This window comes from Colletotrichum destructivum, chromosome 3 (assembly GCF_034447905.1).
Source record: "Colletotrichum destructivum chromosome 3, complete sequence".
NCBI lineage: Eukaryota > Fungi > Ascomycota > Sordariomycetes > Glomerellales > Glomerellaceae > Colletotrichum > Colletotrichum destructivum.
In genome coordinates, this window is record NC_085898.1 from 2,072,128 (window position 1) to 2,087,895 (window position 15,768).

Sequence of the window (15,768 nt, forward strand, 5' to 3'; positions counted from 1 at the left end):
TATATTTACATATTATTCTGTTCCCGTGCGACCTTGAGAGGGTCCGCCTTGACCACGTACCTTGATACTTTAGTTCTCAGTCATCAGCCAACGAGCTAGGTCGACCCCGGCCACCGTGGGATCTCCCGCAAGTCTATTCCGGGGGTATCAGGCAGAAGCAACAAACAGTACCCGACTTTGTGAAGTCTACGATCACCACATGCCATCCAAAACTCGCCTCTAAGCCATACACATGCATGCCATACACATGCATGCCATTCACCACGAAGCCAACAGAGGCCATCCAGACTGCTGCCATCGAACCAGGTGAACAACCAGTCTAACTAGCACGAAGCTGTATCGTGCATTCGGTATAAAACTCTACTAGTAGTCATGGGTAGCGCCCTCTGGTGCTAGGCGGCCGTACAAGTACAAACAGGGAATCATCATCTTAACCGTTCGTTTTTCGCCTCTCGAAACAAAACAGCCATGACTTCCGAGCCATCTGTTCCCTTCGCATCCCAAAAACGCCTTGCTGGAAAATCATTGCAACAGATAATCTGTTTTGACACACTCCATTCTCGAACCCCCCACCCCGTTTTCCTCCATCATCTTCCCTCAGCACCTACATGTCGCCTGTCGCCCGTCCCCTTACAAGTATGGCATCCAGAGCGCATCGCACTGGGCCAAGTTCATGGGGTTCACAGCCTTCGCGACCAGGTCAATAACCGTCTGGTTGGCCGGCAGGTTGCCGACGGGGCTCTGTGCCAAGCTGACGGCACGCTTGACTACCGAATCGCTGTTCACCTGCACCGACTCGCGCAGCTGGTTCTCCGTCATCTGGACTGCCCTGTGCGAACTCGTGAACCAGAAGATCATCTCGTCGCGCACGAAGAGCGTGAGCGCGTGCTCCAGCTCGTACTCGGGCTCCGTGAGGCATCGCGCGATCGCCATGAGCGCGCAACTGAAGATGCCCTCGGTCGCCAACGGTCCCATCAGCGTCTGGAGGTTGGGCGTAAGCCGGAAGGGCACTGGTTCCGGGTTATGGAAGAAGGGCTTAGCGGCGCTCATGTACGCCATCAGCTCCGATCCCCAGATGTTTCCGGATCCGCGCGCAATGTTGATCTTTTGCGGGTACCGGTTGTGCATGTAGAGGATGTACGTCATAAACGTGAGCGACGCCAGCTGGTACGAGAACTGTCTGCGGAACAGCCAGAACTCGGTGAAGTCGGGGAAAGCCCGCTGGAAGTAGTCCAGCGCCAGGTTCTGCGGCACCCACTTCTCCTGGATGGCGTGGAACACCTCAAGCCGAGCCGTCGCGCTCTGCTCGGCATGCTTCTGCGGCGAATCGTTAGGTTCTGTCTTTTGCTCCGTTACGACGGCACTACTTACCGAGTTCTTCGTGTCGAGAACGCCGCGCAACTTCTCCATCGTGAACAGCACAGGATCGTCCTTGGACATGCCGTGGCGGCGGCAGTGGTCCTCGTACACGCTCTGGAGGGTGATGTACGACGTGTCCTCCTGCACGATGCGGATGTGAGGCGCCAGGGGCACCATCAACGGCAGAGTAAACTGGAGATCTCGGCGGCGGCTCTCCTTTCTCCGGCCCAATGTCTGGTTCAGTTGTCTGAACAGCTGCAGGATACGCTCTTCGCGACGGCAGTGTCTCGCAGCCGGGTGTTGCACGGCCCACGAGTGGATGCTTCCGTCGTGGCCGCGCATCTGGAGACGACGGTACGAGGCGCTGATCGACCGCACCAGGTCAACGTTCGGCAGGAAACGTTCTATGCGGATGAAGTCCTGGTTCTTGTCCTTGTGCTGCAGATATTGCCCGGGGACCTCGACATCATCGAAACGCTGGTACCGGAATTCAGAGAGGTGAGGAGAGAAGGCCTCGAGCGAAACCCGCGTGGTGCGGCGATCGAGCTTCTCCTCGAACTTGTTGCGCCAGCGTCTCAGCTTGTGGATGTACTCGTACATCGTTGGCTTGACGTCGACAAAGTCGGCCTCGAACGACTTCTTGATGTGGGCGGGAAGAATCGTCTCGGCGAAGCGCGTGATGTTGGTCTCGGTAGCCGAAGGAAGCTTCACGTCTTTGGCGAACGAAGAAGGCATGCGGCTGACGTACGCCAGCGCGTCGTTGAGCAGCGCGACGATGAGTCGGTACGCATCCTCATCGGGCGGACACTTGAAGTGCTTCTGGATCTGATCCACCATGGTCTCCATCGACAGCGCAAGGAGAGGGAAAGCAGTCTTGAGAGCGCTCATAATCTCCTCGGTGAGCTCCCATGGTGGCTTCTTCTGGCCGGCGCCCGACTGGTCGCCAGTGCCGTTGGCCTGCGGAGCAGGGGTACCGTTCGCGTCGTTGCCCTCGGTCTTAACAGGGGCGTTCGCGTCGCCACCGCCGCCGCCGCCGGCGGCAGTACCGGGTCTTGAGCCCGAGGCATCCGGCTTCACGATACCGTCTTGCTTGGGTTGTTGGGGCGATGCGCTCGGCTTGCCGTTGGACACGGTTGACTGAGCGCGCTGGCGCGCCTTCTCCTTGGCCTCCTGGTTCTTCTTGATGACCAGCATGTCTTCCCTGTTGGTGCGCAGCTGGAAATACAGGGCTTGCGGATACGATCTCGCAATCTTGACCAGGATCTGGTGGACTCTGGGGGCTTCCTTATGGCCGAGGCCGGTGATGAGCTGAGGAATGTAGGTGATCCAGTACCAAACGGGGGTTTCGCCCTTGAAGTCGTCGAAGCCGGCTGCGATGGAACCGTTGGCATCATCCAGGCTGAGCAGCCACAAGATACGAGCAATGAGCTTGCGCGACTTGGCGTTCTTGTAGCTGCCGGCGGCTTGCAGATACGACGTGAGCGCCTGGCGGGCCGAGTTGATATCAGACGGGTCCTCTTTGTACTTGCGCTCGTTAAAGTAGCCCCATTCGGCCCAGGCCTTGGCCGCGGTGATATCGAAGTACAAGGCCGTACCGTAGGCCGAGTCTGCCTCTTCCTTCTGCTTAAGCTTTTCGAGGAACATGCCCTTCAGGGTGTAGAACTCCGCCTTCTGAGGCGGGTTGAAGTAGTTGAGGTTCGTGTTGTTGATCACGTCCAATCCGCTCGTAAGCTCCTCGGGGTTCTCGTAGTGGCACTTGGCCTGTTCTCGCAACTTGAGGAAGGCCTCCTGGATCTCAATGTTGGGCAGGGTGTAGATCCTGCTCAGCTGGGTAATGCACACCTCCGGGAGGCTATGCTTGCGGGCGACGTGTGCGAATCGATTGATGATCCAAGCAGTCTCGTGGTATCCACGGTAGGCGAACGAGGCGCCGCTGGCGTTTTGTCCACCTCCCTGGGGCAGCAGCTGGAGGTAGGTCTGGTTGATGAGGCCAAAAATGTGCTGACGCCAGGTAACTAGGTCCTGCCAGGCGGTGATATCATCCCAGACGTTGGGCAGACGGTCGCGCCAAGCGCCGAGCAGCAGCTTCAGCTCGCCGGACTTGACGTCCAGATTGGACTGGTTGGTGCTGGCCAGACTGTTGCAGATGACGCTTGCGTCATGCAGCTCGACCAACTGCTGAAAGTTCTGAAGCAGAGGGATGTGCGCCTTGGTCAGCTGCTTGGGCAACTGATGCCACTTCCTAATCGACAGTTGAATGGCCTCGTCGCACGACTTGGCAAAGTCCTGCGGCGTCTCTTGCTTGTTGTAGAACTTGAGGAGCGACATGAAGGCTTGGAAGAAGGCGCGACGGGGCGTCGGGGCGTCCATAACCCCTTTGATGAGGTTGTCCAATGCATCGCGATGCTCTTGCGTCTGCCACATTTCCGTGTTGTTTCTCCAAGCGCACTCCAGGAGCAGATCCTGGAAGTTCTCGTGCTTAGCAAAGTCTTGGAGAATCTCCCACTGCTGCAGCTTCTGTGCGCACAAAACCCAATGGTCCTCCCAGAGAACATACTCTGCTTGGGAAAAGGGGATGACACCGGTTCGAGCTTTGATCTGGGCGGCTTCGTACATCTTTTGGGCCTTGTCCCACATTCCATTCTGCTCGTAGGACAAGGCGGCGTTTGTCTCCACGAACTGGCATCGTCGGCGCCAGGTGCCGTAGAACAGATCGTCTTCCTGGAGAGAGGCATACAGCTCGACAAGGGCGTCGAGGTTGCTTTCACGAACGACCGCCGACTCGATCTCTGGCTTGATGGCCGCATTCTCGAGCTGTACAAGCGCTGTATACCACGCGTCGTACGTCTTTGCCTCGTACTTGAGCACATGCGGCGGAATCTTACATTCGGGCCAGGCCTTGGCCGCACCCTCAAGCAGGGACTGAACGACGTTGGGTCGCTTGTCAATCTGGCGGCTGTGGTAGTCCTTGGTCAGGAGAGCAACCATGCCTCGCTCGAGATCGTGACGTTCCTCCTTCATCGTTGCAGACCAGTAGATGGGGAACAGCGCAACCCAGAGCTGATGGGCCAGCGTCGAGTCGACGTGCTGGAGTTGGATCAGAGGCTCCACAAGGTCCCGAACCTTGACCTCGCCCAACTCGCTCATGAATCGTCGGTGGGCGGCCATCAAGGCGTCAAATTTGTCGTCCGCCATGTTGGCAGGCTCCCTGCTGTCCTTGGCGTGGATCGAGAAGAGCTGGGTGAGCGGCAATGTCTTGAAATCTTCGTGGTGCAGCTGAATAGGATTGTTCAGCTCGACCGCGCCGAGGAGAAGCTGAGAAGCTTGAGCCAGCCAGTAGCTGTCGGCCAAGGTGTCCCAGTTCTGAGAGGTGAGGACATAGGCGAGGCGGGCGCTGGCAGTCTTCGAGAGACTCTTGTCAAAGATGGCCATGAAGCGATTACGCATATCAACATCCTGGGCACGTGTGCCGATCAGGAACGCATGCTCCATGCGAACAGTCAACTCCGTCCGGGTGATCTTGGGGTCCTCATAGATGCGGATTACTAGCTCGAGGAACTTGGTCAGCATCGTCGAGTCCTGTCGATGCTCAAAGGATAGCATCTTGTGGAGAACGGCCGTCTTCTCCTTCAGCGTGGGCCATGTGCCTTCAGAGCGGAAGACCCAACCTTCCACCATGTTGAGGATTTCCTCGCAGAGTGGGATGTGCATCGACTTCTCAACGAGCGTCGCCAGAACGCTAAGGAACGGGCGCCGGTTGTCGCCCAGTACCTCCATTCGCAGCGCAACGACCTGGATGGCCTTGAGCATGAGCGCTGTCGATACCTCGAGGTCGTAGGTGGACATCTCTCCCGTGGGCGTGTTTGCGTCCTGCGTACGAGGAGGCATCCCAGCCTGATTTGCGACAGCGGTGTAATGCTGCACATGCTCTCGCGCCAGTTTGCTCTGGAGAGCCTTCATAAGAACAGGAATGTGCTGGTCGATGACGCTGGGTTTGCGGTTGCCCAACGACCACAAGATGTTGACTCCGGATCCATAGTTGTTGGCCGCCATGGCTTCCCCGGCGATTGACGACAAGGAGTTGACGATTTCCGAGTTCTGCGACTCGGTCTCGCCCTCGGCGTCGGCGTCTTCCATCGGGATGTCCTCCGGAACAGCATCAAGGACTCTTTGGATGATCGACTTCAGGTCGCGCCCATCGTCGAACTTCTTGTCGGCAAGGTGCAGACAATCCTGCAGCTCGGGGTTCTCGCTCTTGAGACACTTGTCCAGGACCTTCTGGACCGATGGCATGTTCTTTGCAATCCATTCATCGGGCTTGAAGTTCAAAATGATGCGAACGACCTGAAGAGTGTTGATGATGTTTGTAATGAACTTCTCGTCAAACTTTTCCTTGTCTGAGGGATCGGCAGAGAGAATGTTCTGGGTCTTGTCGCTGGCCAGAACAACATCCGTGACATTGGGGAAGAGATCAACATCCAGATCGCCCCAGTACTGGGGCTGAACAAGGTTATAGAACAGACTCATGGCCTTCTTGCACATCTCGGTGGTCGCGGGGGGCATGCTCGGGCCGTTGGTGGAAACAGAATCCCTTGCTCGTGTAGACGGAAGCTGGTACCGCTCGTTAAGCTGTGCGATGAACTCGACCAGATACTTGATCATTTTCTGTCTGCCGATTGACGGGATGAGGTACTCTGCCCGTTCCGGATTTTGTCTGGCAGAAGGAGGAGACGACATTGGCTGGTCGCTGTCCAGCTTCCGCTTCCTGGAAGTCGGAGACTCGGAGATGGAACGGGAGACGGCATCTCCCTTGCCCTCAACGCGACGCTGTTCCCAAAGCCAGATGAGCCACATCATGTTAAGCGCAAGCTTCTTGGATTCGTTGGAAGGGTTGGGCGGCGCAGCAACCTTCCTCAAGGACGAGATGATGAGCATAGTGTACTTATCCCTCGACTCGTAGAACAACTCCGGATGTTTGACCAAGAAATGGAAGATACTAGTCATCTGCTGTATGTTCTGGCCCTCGTCGGCGAGGATCTTCCGAGGAGCCAGCGCCCACCCGGCGTTCCGATCGTTCGGTTGCGTACCCAGGCGCTTGGGCAGGACGGGGGCCACCAGCTCCAGAGCCTGAGTAACCAACGCCCGCCCCTCATTCTGGTTAGTCCTGAGAAGCGACAGGTACACCTGGGTGACGATCTTGACGGGCGTCTCATACAGAGCGATGAAGTACGCGATAACGACGTAAGCAGCATGCTTGTTGATTACATCGTCCAGTCGGATAAAGGTCCAGCAGCTCTTAATGATGTCTTTTCTGGCCTCCTGGAATATGACGGAGTGGTACTTGACAAGCATGGCCGACAGCTGGAGGACCTCAAACTTGGTGTGGTCGATGCCAGGCTGCGTGAGATCGTCATTGTCGTGCTGACTGGTATCCTGGTGCGTCTTCCAGATCTTTGCTGTGACGGCATCAATGATGGTCTTGTCCATGAAGCGGCCCTTGGTCTGTGGCGGCTGGTTCCAGTGTCTTTGGACGTCCATAGCAACGATCGGGTTGACAATGTAGTGCAACAAGAAGCACTTCATCTTCTGGGAGACGTTCTTCTGGGGGTAGGCGTCGAGACATCTGAGGACCGTTGCCTTCCAGAATTCAGGCGAGTCGCTACTGATCACATTCTTGTAGAGGTAAGCGATCAGAGGCTGCGAAGCGCGGAAGTCGTCTGTCGTGACCGAGTCCACCAGGTTGAAGAGAGACTCCAAATCTCTGGGGTTGCGCTCCAAGGATTTGATAAAGATTGACATCAGCTGGTCCGACGCCTGGCATGCCGGGAGTCTGAGGTTTGGCGCCAGTGTATGAGCTCGCATTTGCTTTTCCAACTCCCTGCCGACCTGCTTCAGCCAATTCAGGTGCTCCTTCTTCTCCAGCCACTTGTCAGTCCCGGGCGACACGGTGAGGGAGTGCAGAATGTGGACGGCATTGACGACGGCGACGAACTTGGTGTCCTTGTTCTGCGAGATGACGTTGTTGCAGAAGTCGATCAAAGCCTGGACGTTGGAGGACACCGTCTCTCTAAGAGGGCCGCTCTCGGGATGGCGGATGACTTGGGACAAGAAACGTCCGTACTTGAGGTCCTCGAGCTTCGGCAAGAGGAAATTCCAGACCTCGTTGGGATACCGGTTGATAAACTTGTACAGGGGCGCGCGGAAGGGACTCTCGTGGGTCCGGCGCAGCTTCTCCTCCAGTTCCAGAGCCAGGTCGATGAGACGTTGTTTGAACCCCTCTGCTTGTGGGGGCAAAAGGTGGAAGATGTTGAAGACCGCGGCAACGACCTTCATCTGAGAATGCTGCTCAAAGAAGGTAAAAGAGAGCTGTTGAAGAACGGTGGGATCCGCGAGAACCTTCACGTGGTCGAGCAGACGCGCTCCAATCTCGACCTTGAAGTACGTGGTGAGCAATTTCAGGAGCCGACCTAGGTTGTCCAGGCCGTGAGTGGTGAGCTTCTTAGGATCTTGTAGGCTGGCAAGCACCGGCCTGAGACCTCCCTGCAAAAGATCCTTGGGAAGTTTCTGGTGGGCCTCCAGAGTGTTCTTGAGCGCGCTGTTGGCCGCGTCGATAGTGGCCTTCGAGTCCGAGTACAGGCACTTGAAGAAGACCGAGACAATCTTGGAGCGAGTGGGATTGCTGCCCTGCTTGAGCGGAGCAAACTCCTCAAAGCTCGTGGCAGTGCTCAGGATGTTGATACAGGCTACCCGCAAGTTGACAATGTACTCGTGCGTCCTAAACTCTCCAGGCTTGTTGGCCAGAGACTCGTCACTTGCGTCGGCTAAAGCCAAAGACTCCATAAGCAATCTGGTCAAGTTGTCGTCGAACGTAACCCATTCCTTTCTCAGGGTCATGTGGTAGGTCATCGCGTCAATGTAGCCAATCTGAATAGGGAACGGCAATGCGCGAAGAGGCTTGGAGTAGATGGGCTGAAGGAATCGTTCCTTGTAAGGTTCGATCAACTCCCAGACCGCGCAGTTCGCCGCCTTGGCAATGAGCTCAAGGGATCGCTTGGCAGTCTCGCGAACGTGGCGGTTCATGTGAGCCAGTTCCGTGTTGAACTGCATGCAGATCTGGGCGAGGCGAGACCTTTGTTGCGGCGGTTGACCCGGGTTTTGCTGCGGCATGGCATCCTCCTTCTTGATGTTCTTCGTGATCCGCTGCAGCAAAGTCTCGAGCGTGACCTGAGCAGATCTTCTCGTCTTTTCCGGTAGGTCCTGGGGCATGTCCTTGATGACGTACATGAGCGATCGAATGAACTCAATCTGCTTGCTCGTGACCCACTGGTCGCCCAAGTCCAGCTCAGTAAGCAGGAAGTTGATGCCCAGCGAGCCACCTGTCTTGGTGAACCACTCCTCTTCGTAGCAACCATGGCAGAAGGTCGCGCTCAGGTTGTTAAAGAACGGCAGCCTAGCGACGTTCTGCTGAGATCCGAATATTGTAGCGGCCGAGTCGTACACCTCGCGGATGGCGCGCTGCGCAGACTCTCGAACCTCTGGGTGATCCGAAGCCAACGATTCTACAATGGCATCGGACAGCACACGGGTATCAATGAAGAGCGGTCCTTCTCCGGCGTTGGGGTCAAATGGGTTGTAGACTCGCTTGACGTCGATCAGTGCCCGGCCGACCTCGATGATCGTGAAGTGTTTGCAGAGGTTCATGAGGAACGCCTGCGCGTCTTCCTTGAATTCTGGCAGGGATTCGGCAAACATGACTGCCTTCAACAAACGCCGAACGAGATCATCCTGCTCGTCTTTCTTGGGAATGGATCGCTCTTTGTCAGATGTTTCAAATGCGGAAAAGTCGAAGTCAATCTTTCTGCTGATGAGGTCCTGGGCCTGCAGACGCAAGAGCCTGGGCAAGTCTTCGGGCAAGCTCTCAAACCCGATCCGCATCTTGAGCTGGGCCTTGATGAAGTGAAATGACTGCTTCTTGTAGTACCCGTCGTACTGCCGGGATTGGTTGCCCTTGCTGCCTTTGGGTTGCTCCATGAGCTTCCTGATGGCTAGATCGACGCCCGTCTCTGCCGGGAAAGCTCTGTCCTTCTTCGAACCAATGAGGCGGAGATCAAAGCTGGTCGGGTCGTCGGCATACTCCTTGTACGTGAGAGGTTGGGCATCGGTCATGAACTTCCGATTTCGGCCTCCAAGCTTACCCAGAATGCGCATCGTGGTGTGAGCATGGAAGTGGCTGTAGGGATGTGGCTTGAGGTGGTCAAACAGTGCCGTCATCAGCTCGTCAATAACCGGAGCCATGATAGGATCGAGATAATCCGCCGTGAGGTTATCGACACACAGCTCAAGAGTTCGCAGACCTTGGCCAACAAGATCTGTGCCGGCTCGCAGAGCGACAACCAAAGGCCGCATGAGGAAGCTCAGATGTGGTAGCAGATTGCTAAGTCGCGCCGGTACCGTCAAACACAGCTCTACGTAGAGATCTCGCTCGGCAGGCTTCCTTGCTGCCATGAGCAGGTTGTTGAGGACGTCTAGCAACATCTCGAGCAGGGGAAGAATCTGCTTGTAAAGATGCTCAAACTTGCCGCCGCCGATGCTTCTGAACAGAGATCGCAACAGCAGAAAGTAGTTCATGGGCTCCTCGGCCTTGGTCGACAGTTCAATCGACTTGGTGACGATATCGACAACGTGAGGAAGCAACACCTGTTCGTTTTGGTTTGCGAAAAGCGTGACCGCCATGAAGGCCAACTTGAAGAGCCTTAAAAGAATCGACGACTTCTTCACATCCGCCGAACCGACCTGGTCGATCCTCTCCATTAGAAAGCGCAGGAGCATACCGCAAAAGCTAGGTGAGGTAGCTTCACTGGCAAGGAAGAACTGAGGGATGTGAAGCAAGGCGGTGTGCTCGAAGATCATGTCGTACAAGTGAGGGATCTCCTGCTGGAAGACCTCATGGAAAGTCGCTGGGTCGATGCAGTGGAAGACGGTGGCGAACGTCTCGAGGAGATCCTTCTCCTCCTTGCTGCTCGATACCATGTAAAAATTGGCCATGTACTCCACAGGAGACATGTACTGCGACTCGGTGGCAGGCTTCTCGATTTCGTAGTAGCGGAACACGTACGCGCCCTCTCGGAAAAGCTTCACCACGACGTTGACCTCCTCCGCAGTGAAACCATAGGCAACATCCTGCCAGTGTGCCGGAGCATTTTGCACATCGATTATGTTGTTGACATTGCATGTTCTCAACTGGTAGAAGGTGTTCTTGAGTCCGTTCATCAAGTTCTTGAACAAGAACTTGTTGTCCGCGACGGGATCCGCTCCTCTGTCCCTTGGGTTTGACGTCTTGATCGGCATGGCAGTAAAAATATCCGTCTCGTCCCAGTCAGGGGGTTGGTCCTTGTCCGCAAGGTAGCTATCCTGGGTTCCATCAGCGGCTTGTTGGGCGTAGATTCTAGAGAGTTTCACTGCGTTGGGGTATTGTCGGTTCATGGCCACGAATTTGTCGCCGATTGCGTTGAGAATCATGATGAGGTAGTGCCGCGCGTCAACCTTGTTAGACATTTTCGCAATGCATTCCGCCATATTAAGGAGGAGTTTCGCACTCATAGTCTGAAAGCTCGTTCCTGGGAAGTTGTCCTGGAGGTTTTTCGTGTAGACCTCGACCGTCTTGCGGATCTGCTCTGGCGTGAGGCTCTCGCGAACGTGGTGGATGAGGTCGGCAAGCATGCTGTATGCCAACGGTCGCATCGTCTCATACACGGTCAGTCCGTCCCCGATCAGTGTCTTCTCGTCCAGGAGCTCATCGATCTTGGGAAGGAAAATCTTGCGAAAGTTGAAGTTGATGATGTGTCTTATCGCAACAAGTAGCTCCTTCCGAGCGCTGGACTTTTCTCTGGGGCAGTCCTGCAATAGCCGCACAACGATCTCAGGGAGCGTCGGCAGGAAATCGGTCAGCTGCTGCGAGTACTGGCGCAGCAGGTAAGCCAAGAAGCTCATTGTCTTGACCTGGGCCGTGATAAACTCCCCAAAGGCAGCACGATTCTTGATTAACGGGCTCACTCCTGTGAAGATTTGTCCTCTGGCCTTGGCGTCGGCATGGGCCTGCTTCTGCGCACTTGCCTGGAGGCAGAGGAACCCCTTGATAAGAGGAACGAAAGCCTTGACATTGGCAGCCACTGTGTTCCTGTAGACCTGGAAGACGGAGACCACGATGATAGGGCATTCTGATAAGACCTTGAAGGACTGCATCCCCTTCAGGAGAAGTCTATTCTGTTGCTGGGGATCTGGTCCGAGGTCAGTCACCGAAGCAACGGGCGAACCGGGACGAGGCGACTGGAAGTTCGTCTGGGAGCTGCCTGGCGTTGAGGGGGCGACCGAATTCGATGTGGTCGAAAGGGATGTGTTGTCCAGCTGCTCGCGCACGACTTTCTCCATCTGCTCGAAGAGCTCCTGGATCAGGCTGAGGAAGGCCTGAACCTTGCTTCCCAGGACCTTGTGCTGATGTCGCATGACATCCGAAATGATCTTGACACATAATGTCGCATTCTCTTCGTTGTCCGTTCGGACCAGTTGCATCAGCAGGTCGACAACCTCCTCGGCGTACGGTTCGAAGGGTTCGGTCGGGGACGGCGTCGTCGGCAGTCGATGGAGGACCTCTAGTATGCAATTGCGAAGTTTCTTCCAACCATGTCAGCCGCGCACTATCAAGGTCGATGCGGGGCAGCTCACCTGCTCCGGGGAATTGCTCTGGAAGATGCATGGCCCTCTGAGGATGGTGAGGAAGATGGGCACCAGTCGTTGCAGGAAAGGGGGGTATATTTGACCGGCTGTGTAGTGGTCTAAGCTGTCGCGCAAGGTAGTCGCCGCCTCTACCTTGATTCTCACATCTGTGTTACAGGCACATGTCAGCAAGGCCATGACGGAAGAGATGCGCCTCCACCACGGCGGGGTCCCAAGACGTCGAGGAATCGCATCGCACGAGGGGTCATTCCGTACCCGTTTCCGGAGTGCTGAGTCGCTTCACGACATCGTCAATTGTCGTGCCTGACATCGCGGCGTCAGAGGCCCCTTGGGGACGCGTGATTCGTTCCCATGCGTGGGAGGGGAGGGTCTTGTGGGATGGTTCGAGTCGCAACGAGGCTGAGAGAGAAAGGCGGCGGGTGCGCGCGCGCGTCGGAGCTGGAGGGGTATCTGTAGATGAGGAAGAAAGAAAAATTCGCTGTCTGAAAACGGGCGGGAAAGCTCGACGGCAATTTTTCTACTAGATTGCCTTGGCCAATGTCTTGGGCGGGTGTGGTGGTCGTAATTTCTTCCCAACTGCTCAAGGTCGCGCGGCTTGATTTTAATGGATTTTGGGCCGGACTCGACGTGAACTTTCAAATTTCCCAAAGGCAGTCGCGAAGCTGGGGGGAGCAGCTGCCAATTCATTTAGCGCTAGGACATTGAAGAATATTGATCCGGCATTGTCGCTCCACTCGGAGGACGCCCGGGCCGCGATGGCCCCTGCTTATCGGCTTGCTGCTATCTGGGGAAAGCTCTTATCGCGGTCTGGTGGGGGGCCAGTAGCTCGGAGGTGGGCCGGAATCGCACTTCACTTCTCGGTCACTTGTTCAGTCTCACTTTCTACCATGGTGTACGGTTTTCTGTTCCTTGAAAGGGTTTCTATCTTCTAGTAAAATACTCTTTTCATATACTCACTGTGGAACCATACTGCTGTTTCATCTTCCCTTTGTAGGACTTCCTACATTGACTCTTTTCCAAGCTTGATAAGACACTTCGACAGATATAAGAGTCTGGCAAGCGCCCATAAGCCACCGATTTACACCAATATCTCTCCGATTCACTTGGTAGAGAAAATATTCGGGTTAATTATAATATTTTCCGCAGGCACGCACACCTACAAGCACACACAGGGGAAAAAAACATCCAGTTCTCCATTCTCAGAAGTCCGAATTCTCATACTCAAGCATCCTGGCATCACGGTCAAAAGTGTATCTCGCCAACTCAACATTGTCAAGATGAGTGGACCGCATACTGCCTTCTTCTACGGTAAGGTCCCATACCTCTCGGTGTGTCGAAGGCTAACGTTCGAGGATAGGCACCTTGGTCAGTAAATCGTGTTATCGAAAAGTCACTCAACTGTAAGGGTATACTAACACATTACCCCTAGATGGAGCCCAAGGTCTTCTTCACTGTAGTCCAAGGCAACGGCAACCCGCCCCAGGTCATTAAGGATCTCTATACCTTCACGCCCGCCGTCCTGACGGGCTACACACGCCACCGCGTCCAGTATGCTGACTACCCCGGCATGATCCCCGAGGACGATGGCTCGGTGATCGGCATCTACGCGACGGGCCTCACGGATGCCAACGTCTCCAAGCTCGACTTCTTCGAAGGTTCTGAGTACGAGAAGAAGATCGTCAAGGTCAAGCTTCGGAGCGGCGAGGACGGTGGCGAGGAGGAGGAGAGGGAGGCCACGGCGTACATCTACAAACACCCGAAGAATCTGGAGCGCCGGGAGTGGTCGTTTGACGAGTTCCGCAGGGACAAGATGCACGTCTGGACGCGTGAGAGCTACGTCTTCGAGGGTGAGACAAATCCATCCCCCCCAAAAGGACGTGATGAGAGTAGAAGGCCGGGGAGCAACCGCCAGCGCTTTTCGTCTTCTACATTTTGGTCATGTCGCCGCTGACGTTGTACACATCTAGGCTGCGATGATTTTGCAGAGTTCGAGAAGACCGAATACGAGGACAAGGACGGCTCTGCTGAACAAGTCAAACAAGTCGGCGCATAAACCGCGAATGCCATGGCAACAATGGCTCTTGCTTTCCCTTTCTCTTGCATGGCGGCAAACGGCATCACTTGATGGGTTCCAACATCAGGCGGCGCTGACGCAGGCCTGCGACTGGGCCGCTTCGAGGCGGTGTAAGGCGGACAAGTCAGCAGCGGCTCATGGCATTAGAGAAAGAAAAGAAAACCGTCGCTGCCGCCCACAAAACAGCGAGACACAGGAATTATGATGCCCATGGGTTGATGAAACAAGGAGATGTTGACAGCATAATAGATGACGAGTGTTTACCAGTCAAACTCCGATAAGTGCCGCCAGCCTTGGCGCAGAGGACTGCAGTGCGCGCGCATGCTCCTGTGATATGATGACCTGAGTTCAGTGATCTGATACCGCTGCCCAACCGAATCTAGGCGGCTATGCGACCATTCAAAGGCAAGTTCATGAATATGCGAAGCAGCCCTCATGATATTGGCGGGAATCAAGGTCGGACGACGAACACTCTCGCTAGTAAGACAAGCGGTCGTAATGGTGTTCACGCTTATACAAGCCTGTTTGAATATGCCTTGCAAGCTAGATCTCGTTGAGCGGCTGAAATCATGCGACGAGCCACGGCACTTACAGATGGATTAGTTCCGGAAAAGGCGGCGGCGGGCCTGTAGAGTGCTTCCTCGTGAACAATGCGGCCCCGCATTCTAGCCACTTGAAAAGCCAGGAATGCCGGTGGCGGCTGACTCTCCAGCTCGGAAATTCCAGCTGGGCAAGGATTCCGTCAGAGGCATCCGACGAAAAACAAGGAGTGCTATATCGGGCATTCTTGTCATGCACCGTGCGTCCAGAATACACTACGGATGCGTGGTGCTACGTACGGCAAGCCTGTCCCTCTCGGGGAGCACGAAGAACTAGCCACAGGGGGACACGAGATCTATGGCTCCGGCAGGCAAGGGAGGGCAGGGAAGCCACACGCGAAGCCACACGCGTTGCTCGCATTAGTGGATCCCAGCAGGGGGCGGACAGGGAGCGATTGCGGTGGCGTCACCTCGACGATACAGGTATTCGGATGTTCTCTGTGGCTCAGGGGCGATCGTTCATGCCGAAACGCTGAAAAAAGGTGTTCGCCGGGAACCCCCACCGAGAATGATTTGTGTCGTGTCGTTGCCCATGACTTTAGTCGACGGCGGTCGGACTGCCAAAAGGAGTGGAAGATGACATTAGCAAGGAGCGAGCCGGCGGTGGCCTGTACGTATACTACACGTGTAAAGGTAGAGAGGCCTTGTCGGGAATTCATGCACACGACGGGACGGACAGCGTCGATTCGTAGCCGGTACGGCACCGAGCTGTGTGCACTGGCGAGCGATCAGTGTCGCGAGTACGAGACTCGGCTCAACCAGATCGTCCGAACGTGTGTGAGAAGACAGGCTGAGGTTACAAAGTAGGTGACACATCCAGTGCTCCCCCGTTCCCCCCTCAGAGAGGAGAGAAAGAGAGGCCCTCCCTCCTCCCCCTATCGGATCGTCTGCCAAAACGGCGCTTGGTCAAGCCTAACCCAGATGCTCTGTGCCCAACCAGCTGCGATGTTCAGGGGAGGCAACAACACGGACGTGGACGGGCCAAAGGAGAACGCAGAGGGA

At 55.6% G+C, this 15,768-nt stretch overlaps 2 protein-coding genes across 2 annotated transcripts; one reads left to right on the forward strand and one right to left on the reverse strand.

Moving 5' to 3' along the window:
• Positions 1-304: 304 nt before the first annotated feature.
• Positions 305-12,702, reverse strand: CDEST_04717 (Putative phosphatidylinositol 3-/4-kinase, catalytic domain, FATC domain, armadillo-like helical). The gene is made up of 4 exons (XM_062920876.1): positions 12,349-12,702; positions 12,082-12,239; positions 1,372-12,030; positions 305-1,317 (listed from the first exon to the last, which is right to left on the reverse strand). The coding sequence occupies exons 1-4, from the start codon at positions 12,401-12,403 to the stop codon at positions 631-633; spliced, it is 11,559 nt and encodes a 3,852-aa protein (XP_062776927.1). The 5' UTR covers positions 12,404-12,702; the 3' UTR covers positions 305-630.
• A 234-nt stretch (positions 12,703-12,936) lies between these two features.
• On the forward strand, positions 12,937-14,780 carry CDEST_04718 (Putative gamma-glutamyl cyclotransferase, protein AIG2). The gene is made up of 2 exons (XM_062920877.1): positions 12,937-13,940; positions 14,061-14,780. The coding sequence occupies exons 1-2, from the start codon at positions 13,523-13,525 to the stop codon at positions 14,144-14,146; spliced, it is 504 nt and encodes a 167-aa protein (XP_062776928.1). The 5' UTR covers positions 12,937-13,522; the 3' UTR covers positions 14,147-14,780.
• The last annotated feature ends 988 nt before the right edge of the window (positions 14,781-15,768 follow it).

Bases quoted from the DNA above. Each gene is read 5' to 3' on its own strand.
- CDEST_04717 (XM_062920876.1), bottom strand. From the start codon at position 12,403: ATGTCAGGCACGACAATTGACGATGTCGTGAAGCGACTCAGCACTCCG. The intron at 12,240-12,348 runs GTACGGAATGAC...CCTGTAACACAG, and splicing joins ACTCAGCACTCCGGAAACGG to ATGTGAGAATCAAGGTAGAG. The intron at 1,318-1,371 runs GTAAGTAGTGCC...GATTCGCCGCAG, and splicing joins TTCTCGACACGAAGAACTCG to AAGCATGCCGAGCAGAGCGC.
- CDEST_04718 (XM_062920877.1), top strand. From the start codon at position 13,523: ATGGAGCCCAAGGTCTTCTTCACTGTAGTCCAAGGCAACGGCAACCCG. The intron at 13,941-14,060 runs GTGAGACAAATC...GTACACATCTAG, and splicing joins TGAGAGCTACGTCTTCGAGG to GCTGCGATGATTTTGCAGAG.